The 25941-nt window shown below is 41.0% G+C and overlaps 3 protein-coding genes across 11 annotated transcripts in view; 2 read left to right on the forward strand and 1 right to left on the reverse strand.

Moving 5' to 3' along the window:
- The window catches only part of fbxl17 (F-box and leucine-rich repeat protein 17), a 291099-nt gene extending 289220 nt beyond the window's left edge, over window positions 1-1879 (reverse strand). Inside the window, exon 1 of the mRNA XM_049579160.1 lies at window positions 1693-1879. The gene's annotated coding sequence lies outside the window, so the exon portion shown is untranslated. The remainder of the gene's footprint in view (window positions 1-1692) is intronic.
- A 1804-nt stretch (window positions 1880-3683) lies between these two features.
- On the forward strand, window positions 3684-9343 carry prxl2c (peroxiredoxin like 2C). Its single transcript, XM_049578026.1, has 6 exons — window positions 3684-4222; window positions 4558-4626; window positions 6499-6552; window positions 6638-6743; window positions 6831-6965; window positions 7070-9343. Exons 1-6 carry the CDS (start codon window positions 4040-4042, stop codon window positions 7198-7200), a joined length of 678 nt encoding a protein of 225 aa, XP_049433983.1. The 5' UTR covers window positions 3684-4039; the 3' UTR covers window positions 7201-9343.
- Window positions 9344-9477: 134 nt separating this feature from the next.
- Window positions 9478-25674, forward strand: cdc14b (cell division cycle 14B). Of its 9 annotated transcripts, none has more exons than XM_049578021.1 (16): window positions 9479-9767; window positions 10945-11035; window positions 11753-11828; window positions 12398-12490; window positions 12579-12655; window positions 12949-13015; window positions 13101-13251; window positions 13353-13583; window positions 13720-13858; window positions 14968-15133; window positions 15272-15369; window positions 21177-21224; window positions 21318-21440; window positions 23354-23522; window positions 24653-24718; window positions 24873-25674. In XM_049578021.1, the coding sequence occupies exons 1-15, from the start codon at window positions 9659-9661 to the stop codon at window positions 24674-24676; spliced, it is 1662 nt and encodes a 553-aa protein (XP_049433978.1). In that variant the 5' UTR covers window positions 9479-9658; the 3' UTR covers window positions 24677-24718; window positions 24873-25674. The 9 variants fall into 9 exon arrangements, 7 of the variants coding, with proteins under 7 accessions (XP_049433978.1, XP_049433980.1, XP_049433982.1 ...); XM_049578018.1 differs by having other exon boundaries at window positions 9481-9767; window positions 21315-21440; XM_049578022.1 differs by lacking the exon at window positions 9479-9767 and adding an exon at window positions 10468-10771 and having other exon boundaries at window positions 21315-21440.
- Window positions 25675-25941: the final 267 nt, after the last annotated feature.

Consider the following 25941-nt stretch of genomic DNA (forward strand, 5'->3'; position numbering starts at 1 on the left):
TCAAACATACAGCCCAAGGGCCAGAACCACATGCCCAAATGTCCAATCCAGCCCTCTAGATGACTTTGCACACCTAATGTTGATGCACATGTGAAGGCTGAGAGGTTTCAGGAGCAATGTAAACAGTGAACAGATACTTCATGTTAAATACTGTCTTAGAGGCTTTTCCACTCTGATCAGAACACAGCTCTCTGAAACAATAACTACTTTCTATGGTCATATTTAAAGATATTGAGCATTGTGCAAAATATTGTCGACCAGCAGCTTCAATACAAAATAATCTGTATCAGATTTCTGTCTTAAAACAATATTGGTGGAGCCCTGCTGTTGAGGCACTGACAAAACTTAAGATTGTGAGTCAGGGGACGACTTAACCTGCCTCTTTAATAGCTTCCACTTTAGTGGAAAATTATGAAAAAAAGTCACACGTAATGAAAGTGAGTAGTAGACTGACTCAAAGTGGAAAAACTATGACAGACTGTTGAATTTGCTCATAATTTATCTTTCTTCTTTGTTTGGTAAATGGGTGAACACTTTCAGAATGATAAATTAATTTGGCGGGGTTGATATTTATAGGTTATAATGCAGTGGTTTCAGTGGTGCAGCCCACTTGAGATCAAATTAGGCTGTATGTGGCCCCTGAGCTAAAATTAGTTTGACACCCCTGTATTAAGCAAAGACCAACATCAACAACTATGCTCAAGATCCTCTGCCAACAACATTATGTGGAATAAAAATGAATAAATACAATGTATGCAAATATACAAGACATATTTAAGTACTTTGCATCGCTTTCCCTTGCTATTCTTGACACAAAGCAAATTCCCTCTTAGTGTTTCCTTGTATGGAGTAACTTTACTGAGCTGGAGGAGTACTAATACTAAGAGATTTTCTTACTTAAACTCTGTAACTTCAGAGGGCACCCTCTTGATTTGCCTTCCCCAGACTGCTGCAGCCTTATATTATCTTCAGCTAAACTTCACAATGGATTTTCACACAACAGTATGGACAGGAGGAACAATAACTCTTCCAGTACATGATGACATGTGAGCATACATGGTATTAAGATAGACCTGAGACAACGTCAGCCTCAAAGTGTCAAGGACAATTAAGATAGCCCTATATTTATACTGACACAGCTGGGAACATATATGATGCTGAAAATAGACAGCCAACAGTGTGTTCACTCACTTCTCTCCGTGTAATACACAGTAGTATCACAACATTGTTAGAAAGCAGTCATATGCTCTGTACACAACAAAGGAGCAGCAAACTTTATAGTCATGACTTGTATTATTAGTGTTGTGAGTGCATTGCTTGTCAGGTGTTAAAACCCTGATTTATTTGCCTACATTAGATTACAAAATAGCAGATTTGTTGTGTGTTTAGGGAGGAAACAGCAACGATGCACCGTCCGGCTGCAGCCGAATGTAAAGATGTAAACATTGAACAGGTGGTCATTTGTTTAGCATACACACTCCCACAGTAGTGTTGACGTGACAGTTGTGTTTTGGCTGAAGTCGCGACAGATTTATGTGTGAAGTTAGCTCCAACTCAACAGCACAATCACACCCTAATTAAGAGGAAAAGCCACGGTTTCAGTGCTAACCCAGTTGAAGCTTTCTGACAGGCTAGCTTGCTCCATCACTAGATGCTAACTTAGCTGTAGCCCCAACATGAAACATCTCTCACCACTTCACACGGTGCTCCCACACTCCGGACGGTGCTCGCATAATACTGCTATGCTGCACGGTCGAGATGAGTGCTGACAAGTCCCGGCAGGAGAGACACGGAGGCAAGAAACCCTGCTACTGAACTAGCGTAATGTTTATCCAAACAGTGGCAGCTCTGGCTCTGCTGCTGCTGAGGCTTCTTCCTCGTTTTCTTCTATGAGTTTAATGGCAGTTGGCATACCAGCTCTAAGGTGCATTACCGCCACCTACTGGACGGGAGTGGTAGGGCAGTAGCAGCAGTAAAAAAAAAATATATATATATATTTCTATGTGTTGCAGGGGGCACTAAAGATGTTTTCACACATAGTCCTTTTTAAACAAACCAAACTGAGCCCTCTTAAAGAGCACCAAAAAGTGGACCAACAGAAAGGGAATTTGAAAGAGGAGTCAGTTCTCTGTCTGGTCAACTTCAGCTCTGATGGAGCCTCAGTCCTCTCAGGCCTATTTTATATATTGACATAGTTTTGTTTTTACTTTGACGTGGCACTGCAGTGTGATTATGAGGCCCCATACTTTCAGATGAACCTAAAAGCGGAGGAAATCCTTAGTGGTTCTGTGCTGTAGACTGTTTCCGTTTGATGCATTCTATGGTCCAAATCTGGAGATGTGCAGTATCTTCCGTGGACCAAGCTACTCCTCGTCCTGCATCCTTGCAAGCCTTACAGGCTAACATGGTTTCGTCTGTTTTTCAAGTGTCCCAGTGCAACCGCGTGTGATCTAGATGGTTAAGTACAATGGCAAAGAGCAAAGCAAACCTGGAGCGCTTTGTGCTCACAGTGCACAAGTAAAGTGAACTACACCGCTGACTTGAAGGGAACTAGTTCACTTCAGAGGGGTCTGAGTTCTCTTGGAGTGTTTGCATATGCGCAAAAAAAAGCTGAGCCAATTTAGAGGGCTGGAAAGGACCAAGTGTCAAAACACCCTAAGACCCAGGCAAAATTTGGTCTGTCAAGGTGAGAGCCCCTGAACTTTTAAGAGGCTCATGGAGCACAGGTGTGTGAGCCTCATCCTTGATCTGTGAACACTCCTGCGTACATGCTCGCCTGGTAAGCTGAACAAACCTTGTGTTTCGGGTGTTTTCACGCTTGGTCCTTTTCAGTCCTCTAAACAGACTCAGCATTTTTTGGGCATATGTGTACACTCCCAGAAAACTAAGACCCCTCTGAATGAGTTCGGTTCGCTTCAAACTTTCACTTTAAGATTTAAAATTTAAAAAAAAAAAATTACAATAAAAAACAACAATAATACACAATGAAACAGTATAACCTTATTTCACATGAAAACATCTTTAAAAAATATACACAAAGCCTTTTTACTATGTATGATACATCATAATTCCCTCTCTAATATCTATTTTACATTGCAGTGAAAACATCAACAAATCTTCTCCTTAAAACAACTGGATTTATTCAAGTTTCTCACGTAAAGCTACATTTTACAATATTACACTGAACACCTCATGAGAACACTGTAACCATAGTAACTTACCGTCGCCGAATAGTAATTTTTACCAACTAGAGCTTGAACGCGTCACAACGTAAATTAACGCAACCTCCGCGAGATGTTCGTTGTGTCCAACGGCTGCTTAGCGGTAACGGCTAACAGCTAACTGAACTAGCTCTCCTCCTGTTGTCCTTTCCCTCCACTCCTTTCAGTAGTTTAGTGATAATTTAGGGGCACCTGAGAGCTTTTGTAGTTTTAACATAACGATACAGTGTTTTCCGGGGTTCAACGTGACGTCAGATAACTCTTCTCCCCCAGAGAGCAGGTAAAGTGTAACGAGCTGGTAGGAGGGCCGAGAAAAAATGGCCTCTCTATTATTTCGTAGGCTTTGCTTTGTAGTTATGTTGTTGTTGCCATGTGTAATATTTTGAAATATTGGTAGTAATAGTATGAGTAAAAAATAGTAATAGATCAACTTTTTGATTATTTTTTTCTCTCCCCGTTTGTGGCGCCCCCTATGGATGACGGCGCCTTGGGAGTTTCCTTCCTGTGACACAGGCTGGCACTGCACACTGCTGCTGTGCACTCACTGATGTCACCTTCTATTCTACATTAAAGGAAATAGAAATGGACCCAGTAGTATTGCTTACTACATAATTATTATGAACTATTAATATGTACTTATTTACTTTGCTGTTCACTTTAACCTTCAGTTTCGGTCCTCTCTCCTCCCTCTGTCTTTGACACACTCAGAGACACACACACACAGCATATGGGCGTGAATCTGCAGCCACCCTCTCCTCCAGCCAGAACGGCAACTCCCAAAATAGCAAAGCGAATTCGGAAAGCCTCAGGAAAAAAAAATGGCTGAAGCACTTTCCCCAATAACTCGTCAAGTCACCAAAGAAAACCAGGAGCTTTGGGTCCCCTCTGTCGATTATCGCCTCGAAGACGTCGAGGACTGTTTAATTTACGACCGACATGGATCCTCTGTTCCGTTCAAGAATTTATATCAAGACAGGAAATCGGTCATAATTTTCGTGCGGGTAGGGGAATAACTTTCTTTGGCTTAACCTTGCTGTTGACTCATAGGCTTCACTGCCTCAAGTAAAATCATGTCAGGCTCGAGTTAAGTAGATTGAGCCCCAATAAAAGGCATCACAGTAAGCAACAGGTGAGCATCAGCCTTGGCGGACAGATGCCCCAACAGCTTCCCATGCTATGATGCTATGATGGCAGCGGAGGAATGGAGAGATCATGTCCATAGGTGAAGACAGAGGGCTGAACATTATATAGGTGCAAGATGAAAGTTTTAAACAGTGATGTGTCATCACTATAACCTATTAACTAGCTCTGTTACATACTTTGTGTGTCCCTGCAGAATTTCTTGTGCTACACCTGTAAAGAATATGTGGAGGATTTGAGCAAAATACCTAAAGAAGCACTAGAGGTAAGCCCTGATCCACAGCTGTGGATGCACTGGACAGGCAAAAACACCCTAGGTGAAAATGTTTTTTCATGCCCTGGTCAATATTTTGGGCTAATTATGCTTCCATAACATGTTATCTTTAAAACAAATTGAAAGAAAACTTCTAAAATACACATTAAGGTGTTTACTTTAGTTCAGATTTCTGTTCTGGAAATATGTGCAGTGATCCAGCTCCACCTGGCTTGGTCTCGGCAATGTCCTCAAAACATCAATAAGTCCAGACTGGTAGAAAAAGATTTCCACACACTTACATCTATGCAGTGTTTCACTTTATTGTTGAGCTTTTGGTCTGTTAATAATAATAATGATAAATAAAATAATAATAAAAAATATTTAAAAAAATAATGAAATTATAACATTTAATTTCCCCTTGAGGATTAATAATGTATATAAAATAAAATTAATCAAATTAAATTATTAGACCTTCCTATGTTTGCTCTGATGAAGGTCTAATAGACCGAAAGCTCAACAATAAAGTGAAACTCTGCATAGATGTAAGTGTGTGGAAATCTGTTTCTACCAGTCTGGAAATGTATGCAAAAAGCACATTTAATTAGGCATATTAAAATGTACAATTTCAGAAAACTGGTAATACAAAAACTGATTAATTTAATTAATCAACTGGGGAAGTTTAATGGTGATGTCTGTTAGTTAAAATTCCTACCCAGTGTCTAATTTTTGGTCTAAAAATGTATGGAATATGACAAAATTTGTCTTAATAGGAAGGGTTTTTTTTGTTTTTTTCCTCATACTCTGAGCCAAAAATGTCCACTTCAGGAGCACCAACCTTTTTTCGTTTCTTATTCTTATTTGATAGGGACGACGCAATTACCATAGTGCCAATACAGAGTAGGCTATGGGATGGATGTGTTGCACAGAGAGTTTATAGATATTGTCAATTTTCAACTCTTGTCCCTAGTTGGGCTTTTACATGTCTGCCTAAAATATGATAAGAAATATGCAGTTTAAAACACATAATAATCCACAATACACTATAAACACGGAAGGCACAATATAAAACATAAACCACAATACACACAATACACATTCCACAGAACATAATACAAACATCACAAAACATCCCACACCTACTACAATACACATATTACAATACACTAATATCCCCTAAAAATTTGAGGGCATTTAGCTAAGAGTGGGTACAGCTCTGCTTTGGTTTTAGCCTGCACTTGACCTTTGTTGTGAAGGATTTTAAATCTGTAATCAGCTTTATTTTAGTTGGTAGTGTGTTGTGAGCTGACAGCCCTTTATGGAAAAGGCTGATTGTCCAAATTTAGCTTTACAACATGGTATTTTACAATTGCCATTCACACTGCTCCTTGTTACTGTCTTGTCTTGTCTGAGTTTTATTACTATCTATGCTACATTCTAAAGGTTTTTACAAAGAGGGTTGTTCATGTATCATCCATAGCCTAATTTATAGAACATTTTATTCCTATAAAACATTGTTTTTTAATGGCTGTTGCCAGTATTTTCTCATTTATGGAGTGATAAAAAGAGTTATCCAAAATTCCCTCCGTAAAATCCTTTGACTTTAATATGTCAACGAAATTAAACAAGAATTCTGAACTTGGCTTAATCCAATGTTCAGATTTTTGTTCTGTAAGTGTCTGCAAATCAGTGCATATTTAATTAGTTAATGTTCCATTTGTATATTTAAACACAAAATCCCAGAAAACTCACCTGGGGTGTCTCTCCTGTGTCAGCCTAGTTTCACATTTGAAGTTCAGATCAGAGTTAATGTCCTAGTGATAGCTTTGATGGGTGTAAATCTAAATGACTGACTCTGAAAACATTTGATGTGTGTTGTTGCAGAATGCCGACATTAGACTGGTCGTGATTGGTCAGTCTGCTTATCATCACATAGAGGTAATGGATTTTGTGATTATTGTGAATAAGGTCAGTCTGCCACATCTGTTCCATCATGCTAATTTTAGTTTTCGATCTTGTCTAGCAATTCTGCTCACTGACAGGGTATCCTTATGAAATATACGTGGACCCGGAGAGGTGCATTTATCAAAAGCTTGGGATGAAGAGAGAGGAGAAATTTTCAGACTCAGGTAATGCAGTAACAGTTTAAGTTCATGAACGTAGCATATTCTGACATGGTAATTTATAAAGAATTGCATCTGTATATGTTTGTGTAGCCAACCCCAGTCCCCATGTGAAGTCTGGTATGTTTATGGGACAAATGAAGAGTATCTGGAGGGCCATGACAAGCCCTGCATTTGACTTCCAGGGAGACCTGCATCAGCAAGGTGGAGCCATCATTGCAGGACCAGGTCAGTTTGTCTCTGTTTCCTTGTATTTCTGCTAAGTCTTAATTTCTCCTTCTGGCATCACTGTGTTGTATAGGCTACTCTCTCACTCTTTCATCCCTCTGCAGGCTCTCAAGTTCATTTTTCTCATTTTGACATGAATCGCCTGGACCACATGCCCATTAACTGGCTCCTGCAGCTCGCTGGAGTTCAACAGACTCTGGACTTCAGCGATAAGCCAAAGATCATCCATGTGTAGCAGGCCAGCCGCCTGAAATCACGCTTCTCCCCACATCACTGTTATTATCACACATGCAGGGATCTATATGTGTTACATGTTAAGTTACATCACCATTATGCACTGGCAAAATGCTACAAAGAGTGTGGGCAACATCACTCGCTGTAACAGATATTTGTGTCGCAGTATTTCTGAGTCTGTTGTTTATCATGTGTGTAAGCTACTGGTTAGCAACTTGACTGCCTCGCCAAAATCTTGGATAGGTCTAAAACATACCATCTGTGTTAAGTGTAAAAGTTTATTCTTGACCTTGGAAACAGTAGTTTGACGGAAACAGAGTCTAAACTCGAGGTCTCCTTTCTAGTTTTTCAGAGCTGTCAATCACATTTCATGAGCTGCTGAAGTTGAAAACTCTGGGAAAAGCCAGTAATGTCACTTTTCAACCAACATTAAATGGGCTCTGTTCCAGTTTGCGCAACTTATTCTGAACCATTTGAAGCATTCACTCATTTCATTTATTTTCTGTAACCACATATCCTGTTGGGAGTTGCGTAGGGGCTGGAGCCTGTCCCAGCTGCCATTGGACAAAAGGCAGGGTACACCCTGGACAGGTCACCAGACTATCACAGGGCTGACACATAAAGACAGACAACCATTCATGCTCTCATTCACACCTACAGCCAATGAAGAGTCACTACTTAACCTAACCTACATGTCTTTGGACTGTGGGAGGAAGCCGAAGTACCCAGTGAAAACCCACGCTGACACGGGGAGAACATGCAAAACTCTGAGCAGAAGGGCTCCCCCACCCTGGGCTCGTGCCAGGAACCCTTGTTGCTGTGAGTCGACAATGCTAACCACTGAACCACCATGCCACCCTACCGTTCGGAGCAAAAATAAATTGGTTTAAAGCCCAAAAAGTTGGTACCCAGCTCGAACCGAAAAATAGCAGGTTTACACTGACCTGAAGTGCGAATCGTAACCATATCAGTGAACATGTCATATTCTACATGTTGGAAAGAGAGGATGGTCAAGTGAGAAAACATATTATCATCAACAGATGGTCCATGCTTGTTTTTCGGATGAAGACAAATATCTGTGTTAACATAGGGTGGCACGTTGGTGCAGAGGTTAACATTGACACCTCACAGTAAGAGGGTTCCTGGTTCAAACTCAGGGTGGGGGAGGCCCTCTGTGCGGAGTCTGCATGTTCTCCCCGCATGTTATCAGCATGGACTTCCTCCCACAGTCCAAAGACATGCAGGTTAGGTTAATTGGTGACTCTAAATTGCCCTGTAGATGTGAATGTGAGCATGTCTGTCTCTATGTGTCAGTCCTGTGATAGTCTGGCGACCTGTCCAGGGTGTACCCCGCCTCTCTCCCAATGTCAGCTGGGATAGGCTCCAGCCCCCTCGCGACCCCTAACAGGATAGGCAGTTGGGGAAATGAATGAAATAACAGAACAAAAGCTTGCAGGTAATCAATACAATCTGCTGTACTTCCGCTGTGCATTGTGTAATACCCTCAGGTGATGATGCATCCCTGATTACAGTGGTTCTGCTAAAAAGTGGTTGAAAGTAAAACGCAGGCTAGTTTGCTAGAAAGCACCAAGGTTCCAAGAGTTCTTGATGAAACCTGTTCAAGAACCAGAGCTAATTCGGTGGGAAAGTGGTATTAGTGAACTGAGTAACGTTCTTCTGCTAATTTAGACCGTGAGATATGGTATAAAGCTCTGGAAGAGCTTGTAAGTTGTCCTTGAGGTAAGATTGGTCTGGTGTGAAAGCATGAATGATGTGTGGCTGTGTGTGCAAGAGGGACATGAATGCATTACGGTTTGATTTTCTAGCCTACCTTTTCTATCACTTATTTTACTATGTCTTTTATTCTGTAATTCTGTTCTCATACTTGTTGTGAGATGGTGTGCATGATTAATATTTATGAGCACTTAATAACTGGTGCACTGGTGTCAGTGGATCACAGTCTTCTTTTTGTACCCACTTTCTTTATATTGACAGTGTATATTTTACTGCAAGTAAAGTTTAATTGCTGTTTCTTGGCTGTATTTGTCTTGTGTCATACTACTTGCATGCAGCCTGTACCCTTATGCATGATCATTGCCCTGTCATGTCCATATGGGATCTACTCAGCACATATAGGACTACATCCCCCACGTTATCTATACAGCTGGTGCAGATAAACAGTGGAGGTGGACGCTGGACATCCAGTCCTGATACGTCACATGCAGGGGATTCAGAAAGCAAAAAACCTGCCCCTGCTCATAGACGTCACCACCACCACCGGAGAGGCTGGAGCAGACACACAACACACACGCAGTCCCAGATCATCAGCAGCACAGGAGGCAAGCACCATGCCATAACAACAGAGCGACCAGACGGGGACAAGGCGCCGCACTGCGAAGCGAAGGAGGTGTGTTGCTGCAGCCGCTCAGGAATGTCCACCGTGCAACCCTGAAGACAACATGAAACGCAAGAGCGAGAGGAGACGGGCAGAGTCGAGGAAAAAGCGCTGTGCAGCTCCCAACAGCTCAGAGGCGGAGCCTAACTCTGATATTTACACTGAGATAACAGGTAAGAGGGTCTGCAGGATGAACCCGGTCAACTTTGAGTTTGAGCCCAGTTGGCAAATATGAGGAGAAGCAGACAGCAGACGGGACTGCGCATGCACAGCATTGCGTTTTGAATGTCCAGGGTGTGTGCAAATCTGATTTTTTTTTTCAGCTTTTGACCTATTATGGCGACACCGTCTGTCCCTTTACCGTCAATGCATTTGGTCTGCATCGAGTATGTGTTCAAAATACACACTATCTGCAGTTCAGTTTTGCTTTGGTACTTTAGAGCAAGAAATTATAACTTATAACGCTTTATCACGATGTGTAGGCGAAGTATAGAGATGGAAAGGTGTGTCAAGGGCTTAAATATCATAGCTGACCCACTGTCAGTGTCGTCCAGCGTACATTTTCACATCTTTCATGGCGTTTTCCTGCCTCTTGTCCATCCTTGCGCAGCTCAAATCCGAGAGTGGGCGGTTCCTCGAAGTGTAAACCACGAATCTGATTGGCTGAGGGATCGCCCTAGCAACCGCTTGGGCACAGTTCCCAGGGCCTATCATGTGTCTCATATGGAGAACTTTAAACTGAAATGGGCGGGGCAGAGTGTAACTGACAGCCCGCGCGTCCAATCACGTAGCGTCCTGCATCTCTGGCAGCCAATGGCGTGCGCAGAACAGCGTAGGGGGAGGAGTCGGGCTTAGATCATTTTTTAGCAGAGTGCGCACTTGCACGCGAAACTCTCCTTCCCTCGACTTCTCTTCCCGTCGCCTGCCAACTTTCTAGTCCCGGAGAGTTAGCTGAAGCTTAAAAACATTTTCTTAAATCGCTTAATTTTTTAAACATCGCTTTATATTGACTTTTTAAAGCCTCGTGCTCAAAATCAGGAGACGTTTTACCAAGTATGCGCAAGTCCTTGTGAAGAAAATCAACCTCGTACGTTTCTCTGCAAAACAGGCATGTTCAAAACTGTGGGCAAGATGACCGCGGATGATGTTTCGTCAAGATGCATTGAGTTTATCAAGGGTGAGTTGCTAGAAAACACTGTAAAAAGTAGTTATAGACAAAGAAGAGCTAATATGGGGGAAATGAGGGGACAACAGAAGTTTGTATGCATGACAAAAGCAAGTAACTGCCTCTGTGTGTTGTCGCCCTACCCCCCTCCACCCTCCTCCTCCCTCTCCCTTCTCCTCCTCCAGATCAACTGTATTTCGCCATATTAAAGCAAAAGATCAAGAGCACAGCTGAGCGCCACTGCTTCTGCATAGATGAAGAGCTGGCATATGAGAAGTAAGTTATCAGTGTCATCTCATCTTTGCATTTTGGACAGACTCTGTTTGCTCGTTGCTGCATGTGTTATATGCTTTGCCCCTGACCTTTGCTCTTCTTCCAGTGCAATAAAAGACATTTGAAATGACCACACCTTATGGTACCATTGCAGTCCTTTAAAAGTTATCTTTCAGGCCATTAGAGCTGGTGGGAGCAGGCTTGCACATGAGCAATTCAAAATACAGTGATCCTTTTTTTAATTTGGTATTAAATGTTTTGTAGCTCACTATTGCAAAAGCAAAATATAGAAGAAGTAATTTGGTGCACTGCTTTAGATAAACACTAAATGACCCTTTTACTGTTGGAAGAAATCCAAATAACCACAACAGCATTAAAAATTAAAATCAAATAAACAAATAAAAGCACCTTTTTCTGCAGGTCATGGCTGTTTAAATGGGCTGTTGTTAGATCGGCGTCAGGAGAGGACACGACTGACCTTTCAGAGCCCTTTTTGTGCCACTGGTACAAAAAGGACCTCTTGTCTTTGCAGCTTTTTGTCCCGCTCTGAGTGACCCACTCTGGCATCAAATGCTTCCAAATTTAGTCTTTACTCTGTCAGTGTTTTTACTGTTTCAGTCTGAGGTAGCTGATTCTATCTAGTGAAACATCCCCAGAGACGGTGGCTGGTTGCATAAATAGCCACTCTGACACTCTTCTTCTTCTCCCTGTCTCTCCCAGCTTCTATGCGGACTTTGGTCCCCTTAACCTGGCCATGTTTTATCGCTTCTGTTGCAAGCTGACAAAGAAGCTCAAGGTAAAGTAAACCGTTGGTGTTAATTGTACTTCCTGGAGGAAAGAATGGGAGGCAAAACCCAGGTCAATCGATATCTATTCATACCTGTAGTAGATAGGCTGAATAAGGTGGGGTTAAAGATTTTTGCACGACAGCTTTGTCAATTTTTTACAGTTAAATTTATAGCTCCAATATATCTCTGTTTTGTGTCATCACTGTTCCTCTCTGTCAAGGCAGTTGGTATTTGGCGCGTCGTGATTTTCGAGGCTGTCAGGCACAGATTTAGCTGAAGTTTGGACACAGATGATTCAGCCTCTTTCCAGCTCTAGTACATAATTGTCCTATGTGATTATGCCAAAACTGTTTTTATCTTAAAATTGTGTTAATTGGCATCCACCGCACCTCCTATGTAGAAAGTCATTATTTAATTTATGAGTTAAAGTCCTCGTTTTTATCCCCATCCATCCTTATTTTGTCCAGCCACTGTGGCTTACTGTAATGTCCACATTTAACCTTTTATATGTAAGTCAAATAAATAAATACGTTATCACATGTCAGTTCATACTGTTGCGATGAATATCTTTGCACAGTCCATCACGCTGTCAAGGAAGAAGATCATCTTCTACACCTGTGGAGATCAGAAGAAACAAGCCAATGCTGCCTACCTGATCGGCTCATATGCAGTAAGTGGTGTGCAAACACGCATAGTACATACAGGTTGTGAACTAATAATAAAAGTAGCACTTGCTGATTGGACATTTGTGTTTTAAGGTGATGAATCTAAACATGACGCCAGAGGAGGCCTACAGTCTGCTGGTGTCCAGGAATTCAACATATATTCCATTCAGGTAACAAGTCATTTGTAATGTATATGTTTCACATTTAATGAGAGTTTTAAAATAAGAACTGCTGCAGCTTGGGCTGAACAGTATATTGTGTTAGTGTCCTCATTGTCATGTGCAATACACATAAAATATTTTGCTTTTTGAAGACCAACTTCAAGAGAGAGGGAGGTGAAAGCATTTGAGATAGATAAAGATAAAGATAAAAGTTTACATCCTTCCCAGAGAAATAAACTAGATGAATAAAGATCCGTATTATGTTATGCTGATAAGGACTGTCAGTATGATTTATGTTTCAGAGATGCTTCGTTTGGAACCTGCATGTACAATCTGAACATCCTCGATTGCCTTCGTGGTGTTCACAAGGTACGTCTTTTTAAGCTTCATTTATTTTTCTTTCTTGCTGTGTCACGCTCCTAATGAAATTAACTTCCTCTCTACCATATTCCAGGCTCTGCAGTACGGCTGGCTCGACTTCTCCAAATTTGATGTGGAAGAATACGAGCACTATGAGAGGGCAGAAAATGGAGACTTGAACTGGATCATTCCAGGAAAGTTCCTCGCGTTCAGCGGGCCTCACCCAAAAAGCAAAATAGAGAATGGTAAGAGGAAGTAAAGTTTGTGGTACACCTTTAAACACTGTCTGACCTCAATATAGCACCACACATGGACTCACACAGTCATTTTTTGTTTCTTACCGCAGGGTACCCTCTGCACGCTCCTGAGGCATACATCCCATACTTCAGGAATCACAACATCACCACTATCATCAGACTCAACAAGAAGATGTACGACGCCAGGCGTTTCACAGAATCTGGCTTCGAGCACCATGATCTGTTCTTCGTGGATGGGAGCACACCAAACGACACCATCGTCAGGAAGTTCCTCAATATCTGCGAGAACGCAGAAGGAGCCATTGCAGTGCACTGCAAAGGTAAGATTTCTGACACACAGGAAGCATTGTTGATGGGTCAAACTATTCTGGATGATTGTGGTCTGGCTGTATAAACTGTGCTCAGTATCCTGTTTAATTACACATTTTAATGCCATACTGTTTTTGTTGTTTTTAGCTGGTCTGGGGAGGACTGGCACTCTGATTGCCTGTTACATGATGAAACATTACTGCCTGAGTGCTGCAGAGGCCATCGCCTGGATACGGATTTGCCGACCAGGGTCCATCATTGGACCTCAGCAGAACTTCATTGAAGAGTAGGTTTTCACTAAAGAGGGACTTTCAAAATGTCACAGATTTAAAGGCACAACTATTTCTCCTTAGAGGGAACATTTAGGATTTTTGAAAGGTGTTGTATGAGGTACTTATCCATAGTCAGTGTATTACCCATAGTTTGGCTCAGTTTGGAGAAGCGGCAAGAGTACAGACATGGAAGCTAAGTAATGTACTGCTGTGGATAGGGGCAGCAGCAAAATGTATTTTAGCCACCTTGAAAAAGTCCCACCTGAAAAAAAATCTGTAACAGTTTAAGCGTATGCTCTATTGAAAATATTTTCACTGCTTTACCTTTCCGCCAGACAGCCTGCTCCAACTGAGAAGCAGTTAACAGTTTCAGTTCTCCATCTATACTCAAAGTGCCAGACTCAATTGACAAAAACAGTAATTCTGACTCACTGAACTTGAGAGCTGCTGGTCGACTCCTGCCCTGATTTATAAGTTTGTTTGTGTTATTGTGTGACTTTGGTGAATCCAAATGAACCCTCTTAAACACCAAAGTCACACAATGACACAAACGAGCTAAATGATCAAGGCAGCGGTAGACATTTAGTTGCTGACCCTTCCCCAGCAGTGCACTGTTTAGCTTCTGTAGCTGTACTCCTACTTGCTTCTCCAAAGTGGGGATGTATCATCCACCATCTACTGTAAGTAACCTCGGTTCAAAAGATCAGAACTATCCCTTTTAATAGTAAATATCCATGACTAAATAAGAAAAAAAACTGTTTAAGTTTAGAAACAACATCCTTTGGTATGAGATAATATTATTATTATTATTATTATTATTAGATTAGATATTATTTATCAAGAGTAAGAAACTCAGCTGATCTGCTTCATCAGGACAGTGTGGGTGAGGTTTAATCAGATTTGATTGACAGTGCCAGCAGAATAAATAATAATCTTTTAATGTCACTTCACATTTAAATGCAAATGTTGCTATACTCTGGTTATTGCACAGAAATGCGTGGCGTCAATGTTCCCCACTGTGTCATGCCCATGCTGCTGAGAAATGTTAATCATAATAGTGGCAGTGGGGGTTTGGCAGGAAAAGCGAGTTTATTTTGTTATGTGTTGACATTTTGTTCATCAGGAAGCAGAACGGTCTGTGGGCAGAGGGAGATGTTTTCCGAGAGAAGATGCTGAATGAACGAGAGAACGGAAAGATGGCTGTAACCAGGATCCTGTCTGGTGTGGATGATATAACCATTAACGGGAGCAACAAGAACAGGACAACAAAGAAAGAAGAAATGGACCTGGTGAGTTTATAAGAGAAGTTCCTGCCACACTTTCGGGTGCAGAGTTTGCTGCATGATTTGTGAAAGTACTTCAGTAAGCAGAAAAAACGAATGAACCACAAGGACACATGTCTATTTATAGCTGTTTCTGTTTTACAGTATAATGATGATGAGGAGAGAAATGGCCTCACACAGGGCGACAAACTGAGAGCCCTGAAGAGCAAGAGGCAGGCCAGATCGTCCTCCGGTTCACTATCGTAAGTATCCAGGCAGCCTGCGAGTCTCATCATGCATCACGCCGGCGTATTGTAGTACTGTAAAAATTTCAGTCTCTTGGATCATTACACATATACAGTTGTTTTTTCAAATCATAAGTAACTTATGATTTGAAAAATAAGATTTCGTAACAACCAGGAAGTGACCGTGTAGGATTTTGTTACATTTATCGTTTCATTTGATGAGCTCTCTCCTTTCCTCGGTGTTTGGCAGCTGACCTGGCTAATCTGTTAGGGCTCTCTCTTACCCATAACAAGGCGATTTCATCCTAACACCGTAATTCATCTATAAATTAAATAATCTGGCCGTGTTCTTGCAATATTTCAATGACTCTTTTGATTAAATGTCATCACATGCTGATAAGTGAAAAACAAGGCATCCCATTTACATCTATAACCAGAGAGAGATGAGGATGAGCAACGAGTCAAGGAAGTTAACGTTGAATATTAAGACACCGAGTGAGTGACAAAGCTGTGTGGAGGACTGGATTAGAGGTATCTGATACACAATCTTCCAGAAAATAACTTTTTATTTAGGTCTGGATTTAGAAAGGCACAAAAGATGTGGGAGTTTAAATTAGCTGCATGATTGGTAATTTGCAAATTTTCTTTCTCAGTCAAAAGTTTAAAAAAAAATCTCAGATTGAAGGAAAAGAAATCTAAAAATAGAAATTGATACAGAGCTTGTTAAGTACTAGGTTACCATGTCACAATGTGCTCGAGGCAAAATTTGATTAGCTTTTTTAAATTACAGAATCAGTGGAACAAGACCGTGCAGGCATATTAACAAATACATAAAAATGTCCACCTCATACCTAAACTATAGACTTGAAAATGATCTAATTAGTATTGTTCCGATATATGAAGAGTTAATAATGAAAAAGTGGTGAATTAGACTTAAATGTTAAGATTAGACAACAGACATTTGTTGTGGTGCAGTAGGGAACAGGCCTAGAGAAAGAGGAACAGGCATGGAATTAAGGGACACTCAAAAAAAAATATTTTTTTCTCTTATGTGTAGTGCTGTTTATCAGTCTAGCTTGTTTTGGTGTGATTTGTTTGGTCTCTCAAATAAAATGGAACTAGATGGCACATTTTCTTCCTGCTAAACTACACCCACCATCCAACTCAACATGCAGAAGGAAGTATGCAAGCATGTACTTCTGGCACCACCGAGATAGCTTAAGTAACAGCTCAGCCGAGGGGGATGCCATTGATGTTTACATCTTGCACTGTCATGGGGACAAGCCTCTTTTAGCTCCATAGCTGCCCCCTCACTCTGGAACTCTCTCCCCAAACACACTGAGACTGCATCGACCTCTCCTGGTTCAAATCACTCATCAAAACGCATCTTTTCAAAAAGGCTTAACTATTGTAAAGTGTCTTTGAGTACCGTGAAAAGCACTCTATAAATAAAATGTATTATTATTATTATCTAGTTCCATTATATTTGAGAGAGCGCAGATATCTCCGACACTCAGCAACTCACACTGAAACAATCTAGATTGACAAATAGCACCACAGATAAGAGGAAAATATGTAGTTTTAATTTACTGTCCGTTTAAACTGTTCCACAAATGAAGCTAGATTCAATTTACTTGTCAATTAAAGTCATTGTGGCATGTTTCTCGTATATTTCTGTGAGGAACAAACATAAGAGTATGCTGGGCAGCTGTAACACGTGACTGGCCAGCTCTATGGAAGCATTGCGTTCCAACAGGAGGTGCTAAAGTGCTAATGCTAACCCCCACAGTTATCTGAACAGGAAGAACCCGACTAGATTTCTTTCTCGCTTGTTGTCTGTCTAAATAAAGTCCACATCGTTTGTGCCCGTGTAAATCAAGCCATGGAAGGTTGGGTGTCAGCATGGCTGAGGATGGTTGACTGGCCTCTGCCAATGTACCCATATGGCTTTGGCTTTTGTTGTCCCATGTCAGGCAGGTGGTAGTGTTCTGCTGCAGCCTCATGGGCACGGCGTGGCCGATGTGTTGCCTGCCGTTCAAAAGATAGCTGAGAGAGGCAGAGAGAGAGTGGGGGAGAGGAAAAACAGAGAGAGGATGTGAGGTTTTGTATGATGGAGGTAAGTGCACGTCACTTCCTTTTTTAACTGACATCCTCTTCCTGTAGAAACGGTTGCTATGCCAGTGAACGGTACGGCTGAGTTTTGAAGTTGTCCTTTTTTTTTTTCTTTCTTTCCTTTCTGTCTCTCTTTGGATGACCATGGTGTGAAGTGGATATGCACTTAGTGGATGCATTACATTTACACGCCTTTCATTGTCTGCCTCTCATGGACGCACCGAGCTGATCTGCTTTGATATCGAGGCTTACCTGAGATATCCTCTGAGATACAGTAAAGCTCTCAGGTTGAGCCTGCTGTGCTTGTTAACAACGGCACCAATTATTCAACTAATCACAGTTTTACGTAAGATCTGGATTAGTTGAATTCATGTTTTAGTGCTTGGCTTGCACTACTGACTTGGCACGTCTCGAGAGAAAATGTTAGTCAGGGAAACTGGGTCCTCGTTCTGATCTGCAGTACTTCCTTAGTGTTTGGTAAAGTAGCTAACACGCCTGCTCAACCATTTAAGCAGTAGGTATTTTTGGAATTCGCCTGTAGTACTTTAGTGTTAGAATGATGTTTGCCTGAGGTGTTTTATGAGTTTAATTAGCCGCTTTAAATGGCATCGCTGGGCAAGTAAACTTCTCCTGATCATCATTCTAACACAAAGGATGATAAAACATCATATGTGAGCTTCTGAGGAGGTAGCAGGATGAAAATGCATCTTTTATCTGTTCTCAGGAGGGAGTAGAGGCAGAAGGAAGATTTGTTCGCACTTCAGGCCATATGCTCTCTCAGTGTATTCGTTGCTACAGAAACCTCTAACTTCCAGCTGAACTTCACCATCTGGCCCCACTGTTTGTTTTATTATGTAATACTGAAGTGCATGTTGAATTCCAGAGACGATTAGAACGACGATTATACGAAAACGTTCTCTGCCCTTCCATGCATGGCAACAGGCACGAAACCCTCGGACATGCACGCATGGACATGCCTCTGTGTTTGATCTATGTTTGTGTCTAACATGTAATTAATGTTGGGCCGGGTTCATTGTCAATGGCCTGTTGTTTTTCCATTGCTTTGGTGACTGGATCAGTGTACACATACCATCTGAGCTTTGGTTACTCCTTCAGGCTTCTGTCTCTGCCAGCTTCTTTTTAAATGTTCTGTTTTTGTGGAACAGAATTTGATAACAGATACTTAAATATTTTTACTATATAAAGACATGTTTTTGTGAACAGTTAAAGAGCTTGACTGATATATTGGCAGGCTGGTATCAACCACTATTTGCTCATCACAGATATAGAAGGTCACACATATTTTGGCAGATATTGCTGTCCAAAAGTGTTTTTATAGACTGCATTTTGAATTTGTATATAACTTTGTTTTTTAATACTGTACTGTTGTCATTTGGTTATTTATTGTGATTTAAAGGCTCAGTGTGTCGGATTTAGGGGGATATATCGGCAAAATGGAATATAATCCATATTATATCTACACAGGGAGCAGGTTCTCGTCCACAGAGTCCACCATGTGTTTCTACAGTCCATCCTAGAATGGACAAACCGCGTTTTTGTGTGGGCCACTGTAGCTAGCAGCCCATCTGTAACGAGCCAAAGAGCTAGTTTAAATCACCTGATAGGTTTGCTTTGGAAAGGAAGAGACCTCTGCGGATAATTTGGCTCTTGTTAAAAATGTCCTGAATGCCTAGATCTTAAGTTACCAGAGGAAAAAAGATGAGCACACATCAAAGGGGAACACCAGCTAAATTACAAATTCCAATATGTTATGTACATGACCTAGGAAAGTTCAATCAATATTTGTGAACTTAAGCTACACTCTCTCCGAAAGCCAGAAACCAGAGAAGTGAGTCTCAAACTTGTGATGTCATCAAGTTTAAAGTCTGGAGCCGCTCCATAGATAATGAATGGGATAATGATTTTGTGGACCCACAGAATGTTTTTCTTTTTTCATACCCAAATGAGTTTTACACTGTTGTAATGATCTTAGTTCTTGGTGCTCCCAGTGTCAACTATATCATCTTTCCTAATTCATTATCTGTGGAGCAGCTCTAGACTTTGTACTTGATGACATCACACATTTGAGCTTAAGCAGTCAAGTTTTGAATCTAGGAGAGTGTTGTAGAGTTATATTTTTAGCATATATGAATTTTGAAAACCGGTTTAGTTCCCCTTTAAGATAAGGTAATAAAAAGTTGAGCACACATTAGCAGGTGCTGGGTTAACACACCGTCTACAACATGCCAAACAGCGCTGGAGAAACACTGATTTGTAGCATGAAACTGCTTTATTCAGTGTTTTTCTGGTTTTAATCACCTTGTGCTTTCGTTTTAGAAAACAGAAGACCTCTGCTTTTAAATCGGCCGTTGGTAAAAACCTCCTGAACAATGAACACTAAAGGAATTATAATCAGGACTTCACACTTGGCACATGGGACAAGTTTCAGCTGGTTGCAATCTGCAGTCCTCCCCACTAGATGCCAATAAATCCTTCACACTGTTCCTTTAAATACTAACAATGTATTGTGTATCTGTTAGTTTCAACTGTAAAATAATCTGCTACATAACATATATTTTCATAACTCTTATATTACTAAATTATCATCATTGTCCAGAATGCTAAATCACTCGGTATATTACCAGCTTTTTTTTTTTTTCTTTTTTTTTTTTCTTTCCTTTAAATTCTCAAATATCGATGTCTATTTGAGTATTCCCACATCGGTCGGGTTCCAAGTAGAAAGCAAACTGCTAACACATCAGAGCAAGTGAAGAACAAAAACTTGCTGACTGGCACTGTTGGATGCAAGGCTCTTTGAAAGGTATTTCATCTAATCCAGTCCCAGTGGAAAAGCAGAACATCAGAGGCTTTGTGTCCTGCCCGGACGTCTCCTGTCTCTCCTTCCTTTTTTTTCCCCCCTTTTTTTCCCGTTTGCTCTTGTTGTTGGATTTGTCCTCCTTTCAGATGGCTGGTAGCCATGCTGCTCTCCTCCCTGTGTAGCCTTGCCCTGTGGTGGATTGTGTATGGCTTCCCTTCTTCCATCCTGCATTTCTGTATAGACGGGTTAGGATTTCAATGAGTTCTGCCGCCCGTCAGCCCCCAAAAAACCTGTCCTGCCCCCCCTTCTGGAGCTCTAACTGAGAATGCTGTAAGTGAGCCCCCAGTCTTTTTTTTTTAAAATTCCCAACCCAAATCAGAAATTTGTTCCAAATCATCCTCTTGTTACTTTGTTCTTTCTGCAAGCACAGTACACTTAAAGAGAGCAGAGCCACTTCTGAAACATGTAAAACACCAGAGGCTCCTGTATTGTCATTGTCACCATTTTCTGTACATAATGATTTTGTCCTCCTGTTTCCTTCATCCTGTCATTCTTTTAAACATCATGCTTTGCTGGTTATTGTGCGGACTGGCGTGCCAACTGTTAAAAATAAACCGTGCCAGACAGTTAATGAAAAAAAAAAAGGCAAATCAAGCCCTTTTTAAAGTTGTTTAGTGCCACCCCCTGGCTGTTTCTGATACTACTTGGCTTTACTAATCCAACCTGGCTGCTGAAGCTGCAATAATGATCTGTGCACATGTCTATCAAGATTTTTAAAACCTGTTTGCCCATCTCCATACAGTCCTCCACTCTGTCCTGTCACCTGTCCTCTCAGATCTCTCCGTATATAAAGTTTAATCCTGTTTTTACTGTTGTGTTTCTTGTGTTTTCACAGACAAGAAGAGAATAAGATTCACACCAGGTCATCATCACAGTCCCTAAGGTAAGGTTTGCAGCACACGCACAACATGTCTATCTACGTTCTGACACACAACATGGCCGCTGAGACTAATGCCATTTGTCTCCCCTGCAGCAGGGTCATCTTACAGGCCAGTGTTCAGGGCTGTAAGGCCAGTGTCAACCCCTTGGCTCTGTCTGACCAATCAGACAGCAGGAAGAGGACCAGAACCTCACTGCCAGCCAACGGAGTAGGAGGAAGGTCAGTGGCTGCATTTGACACTCAGCACTTATTTACTCAGCGATAGAGCAGATATATGACCTGGGAGAGCAGCGTTTTTATTTACCCAGACAGACATGAGATGCCTTTTTGTGTCTCTACTTGAAGACGAATAAAACCAGGAGATTGGCTTCACTTGACCCACGTACTCAGTGTCTATGAGATCAGTGGCAGCTCTGATTGAAAGCGGGAAAATGCAACTTAAACCTTCTCTGTAGGACTAAAGGTGCTGTGTACAACATTCAGAGCATTGATATAGCAGCAAACAACTATTTGTTTTGTAAAGATATCGTGAAGTAAAGACATCCTGAGCAGAGAATGAAGTCACACTACCTCTGTGTGGGTTGTAATCTGAGGTTCTATGTACCATGTTGTGATCTGGCGTCCGCCTGGTCCAAAATACGCTTAAAGGGGAAAAAATGTATCCCACTGGCTAACTAATCACTGCCTTACTAACACCCCAGCCCCAATTTAACACTGTCAGCTCTGTCAGCACTGTTGCCATTGGAGTGTTTGCATTATTACAGCTAGCTACTAGCTACCTGCTCAACTACCTCCATGATAAAAGCCATGTGCAGACAATCCTGGCCCAGACTCTGAATCATAGCTATGCTCTGAATGTCGTATACAGCTCCTTTTTTCCTGTTCATACAAGGAGACATCCTGTATCAGAACTGGGTGGGAACAGTGGGAAGAAAAATTAAACTTCAGGCACTCATGTGTGGAGCAGGAACAAATGCACTTGAATTAAGTTAAAAGGCCTTTATCCCAAAAACATCGCTCTTAAGGTCTTCATCAGGGTACAAGAGGGTGAACAGGAACAGGAACTTGGTAGGGGGGTGTCAACCAATCTTGACTGATAGGTGCATGTGGGTGACAGCAATGAATCACCACGAGAGGCCATTTTGAAGGTGACACGCCAAGAAAAGAAGAAAATACAATCCATTACTTAAATTGTACTTAAAAGTTATTTCCGTCCGTCAAACACAAAGACCTTATTTTCTCTTTCTATTATATATTTCTGTACAGATACAACTTCATGATTTAAGTAATAGATTGTGATTTTTTTTTTTCTTTCTTTTTTATGTGATAGATGTAATTTGGATGTTGGTGCGTGTCACTTTGAAAATGGCCTCTCATTGTGATCCATTGCTGTCACCCACCTGCACTTATTAATCAGGACTGGGTGACACCCTCTAGCAAGTTTATAAGGTGTTTGCTTGACTCCTGTCCACCTTCTTGCACCCTGATGAAGACCTTAGGGTCAAAATCAGTTGGTGTTTTAATGTAAGCAGCCATGTATTTTGGATAAAGGCTTTTTGACTTCAAGTGCATTTGTCTGTTCAACACGAGCGCCTGAAGTTCATTTTGTCTTCCCATATGCTGACCTTTCTCTTTAAGAGCACCTTTTTATCGAGTCTCTGATAAAGACAGTCCTCGAGCTCACTACTACCTAGTTCTCCAATGGGTGAGAGCAGTATTTTGAATGTTAGATAATTTGATTAATCCTGGAATATTTAGCTGTATCTTAGTCTTCATCAGTAGGAGGAGTTTATTCAATTGCCATAGATGAGATGTCACCATGTGACTGATGAAGACTGACTGATGAAGCTAAAAACCCTAGAAAAATTAAAGATTATTCTGTCAGATTAACATAATTGTATACTAGCTATAAAGCCCTCATTGTGGACATGTATTTCCCCTCTTTAAATACTGCATATTTTCCATGTATTTCATCATCCAGGACTGTGCTGTGTTGATAATATCAAACGCATTTAATTCTACTTTGATGTGATTTTTGTGAAGTTGACACACAGTTGAAAAGCAACCAAGAGGCTATAGCCACTCGTGGATCCTTGTTGAGTAAATTAACAGCTTCCCCTTCTCTCTGCCAGCTCCCTGTGCCACACCAGACTGGTCAGGTCCCTAGGCAACTTGCATGTAGTGGCTGGCGACAGAGACCCAATGTGTTGGGAGCCATGTGGCAGCCATAGAGACACGGCCAGTGCCACAGCCAACACAGGCACTCTCATCAACTTAAACATGGCACAGGCCCACATTCAGGCAAGCTCCCTCCAACCTACTCTGAGCCACAAACAAATCTTTTTTCACAGATTTTTCAATGAGGATGTGTTCTCTATGCTGTCCAAACAAGGGGGGGGGATGACTTCTCTAGTTTTGGCAGCCATAGGATAATCAGATCTCTGTTGAAGATGATATCATGGGTGCCTGTGTACATTCAGCCAAAATCCAGAGTCTCAACTCTCTCCCTCTTTCTCCTCTTAATGCTCATAATCACTTAATGTACTTAGGCTGGGGCGCATCAGCACAAATTAGAAGTTTTAAACAAAATCAAATTGTGGTTTATCCACAAATTCTCTTTAATCAGATGTTTTTACGCAGTTAGAAATGAGCAAGATTCAATTTAGATTTCACTTTTAACCATTTTGATATGACAGTTGTCTGGACTCATGTCTGCTAGCTGGGAGAAAAATGACAGGTCCTTGAAGAGAGATAACAATCAGACTGGAGTGGCCTCATTAAGTTAAATGCTCAGTCCCTTTTGATTTAGGATTTTCCCTGCTAAATCGGGGAAACTTTTGACATAAGTCTCAGTTAGTTTGCCAGCATAAATCTGAAGATAAGGGTGGAGTAAGCCAATGTTTAAGTGCTTGTCAAAGACATGAAATGTAATCAAATGAAGACAGAAGTTTGATTCAGATTCAAAGGTTTTCATTTCTTTTTTAATGTATTTATTAATTCATTTATTTAGTACTGTTAGTTTAAGCTTTATTAGTCCAACACAGTTAGTCTCAGCTGTGTTTAACTTAAATGGCTGTCTGTACTCGAACATTAATCCATGATGGTGCAACCCAGCCACGGTTCTTTCTTACTCAGCTGTGTTGACACTGTGCAAGACTAACATTTAATAAATCTGACCCTGCTTATCTACCTCTGTCAGGTTGCCAAATAAAACTCCACCTGTCTCCCTGCTGCTTCTTTCAAAAGTTTTCCTTGCATGTTCTCCAAGAACAGTGGGTTTCCTACTAAGACTGGCTATAGCTTCTCTGGACTCTGCTGCTCACTGTGTCTTCTGCCTCTGTGATCACGTCTGCATTCTTTACCGGTGCTGATCTGTAATGTTTATATCTCCTTTCTCTTTCCTTGTCTTTTATATTTCTTACACGCAACAGACGTACTGTCTCCAGAGGACGTAAAGCTCGCAGCTCTTTGCAATCAATTCGGTTTTCCAGGCTATGGTATCTATCCTCTTCACTTTCTCTTACATTTCCTGTGAAATATGTCTGATTCATGTGCAGAAACATTGATTGAATGATTAAATAATGAATAGTACAATGTAAATCAGTGAAATCTGTCCCTCTATTAACATTGACTTTGTGTTTTTCTTCATAGTCACTCCATACCCAAAGCTAGAGCTCCTCTACTTCGGTGAGCCGGCAGATCTGGAAGTCCTGAGAAACTTTACACGAAATCCAGCTTCTATACAGCTGTTCTACTCTTTCAATAGATTTTTAAGTTTTGGGGAAAAAAGGTTGGAACAAACTTTAACCAACTTGATGTGACATGTAAATCATTTATAGATTGTTTGATTACAAGTTCTTGTACCTGTAAGGCACTTTTGGTTTTTATATTTTTAACAAAGCATCATGAAACGTACTGATAGTTTTAATCATTGCCTGGTTGTTCTTACTCATTGAAGCATGCAGTAGCAAACATCAGACTGGCATGTGAATCCTAGAGATACCCTCCATAATGAGCACTGTGCAACAGATATTCTGGTTTATAAAATGGGAGAATCACATTCAGTTAGATGTGTAGATGGATTTGACTGGGAGTTTGTCATATAAACTCGCTCCTGGCCCTCTGTGGCACGAGGCTGTTTGCCTTGATGTAGTTGAAACAGCGTCCATCAACAAGATACAGCACTGTGCTCATTTGTACCTCCATTCTCAATATCTGGCTTGCCATCTACTTGTGAAGCTTTTCAGCTACTGTATTTCAAGACTGTAAATATGTCGACATTTGATATACTCGGTTTGTATTTTTTAAATATTTTGTACTATGTTTGAATCATGCTATGAAATGTCAATGGTCCTAATGGGGCCCCTGTCTAACTCATGTTCATAATCCACTGAAGACGTTTGCTCGACGCACATAGAATCGGACTTTTTAAATAAAAATTTACTCCAATTTATGTCGTCTCTGGTTGTAAGTCCTTGTACCATATGCTTGATATGCCAAGATGCATTGGCACAGCTACAAGATCACAAATGTCTTCTCACTGTGATATCACATTCAAGTTTTTTGATAAAGGAAACTTGTAGTTTTCATGCCCAGTCACAGTAACATGTATGTTGTATGTTCAGTATCCATATTACCATACTATATAGTATGCCAGAAAAAGACTTGTATGTCTCAATACATAGTATGTGAAATGCAGTATGCCAAAAAGACCAAGATG

The sequence above is a fragment of the Epinephelus fuscoguttatus genome, linkage group LG6 (assembly GCF_011397635.1).
Source record: "Epinephelus fuscoguttatus linkage group LG6, E.fuscoguttatus.final_Chr_v1".
NCBI lineage: Eukaryota > Metazoa > Chordata > Actinopteri > Perciformes > Serranidae > Epinephelus > Epinephelus fuscoguttatus.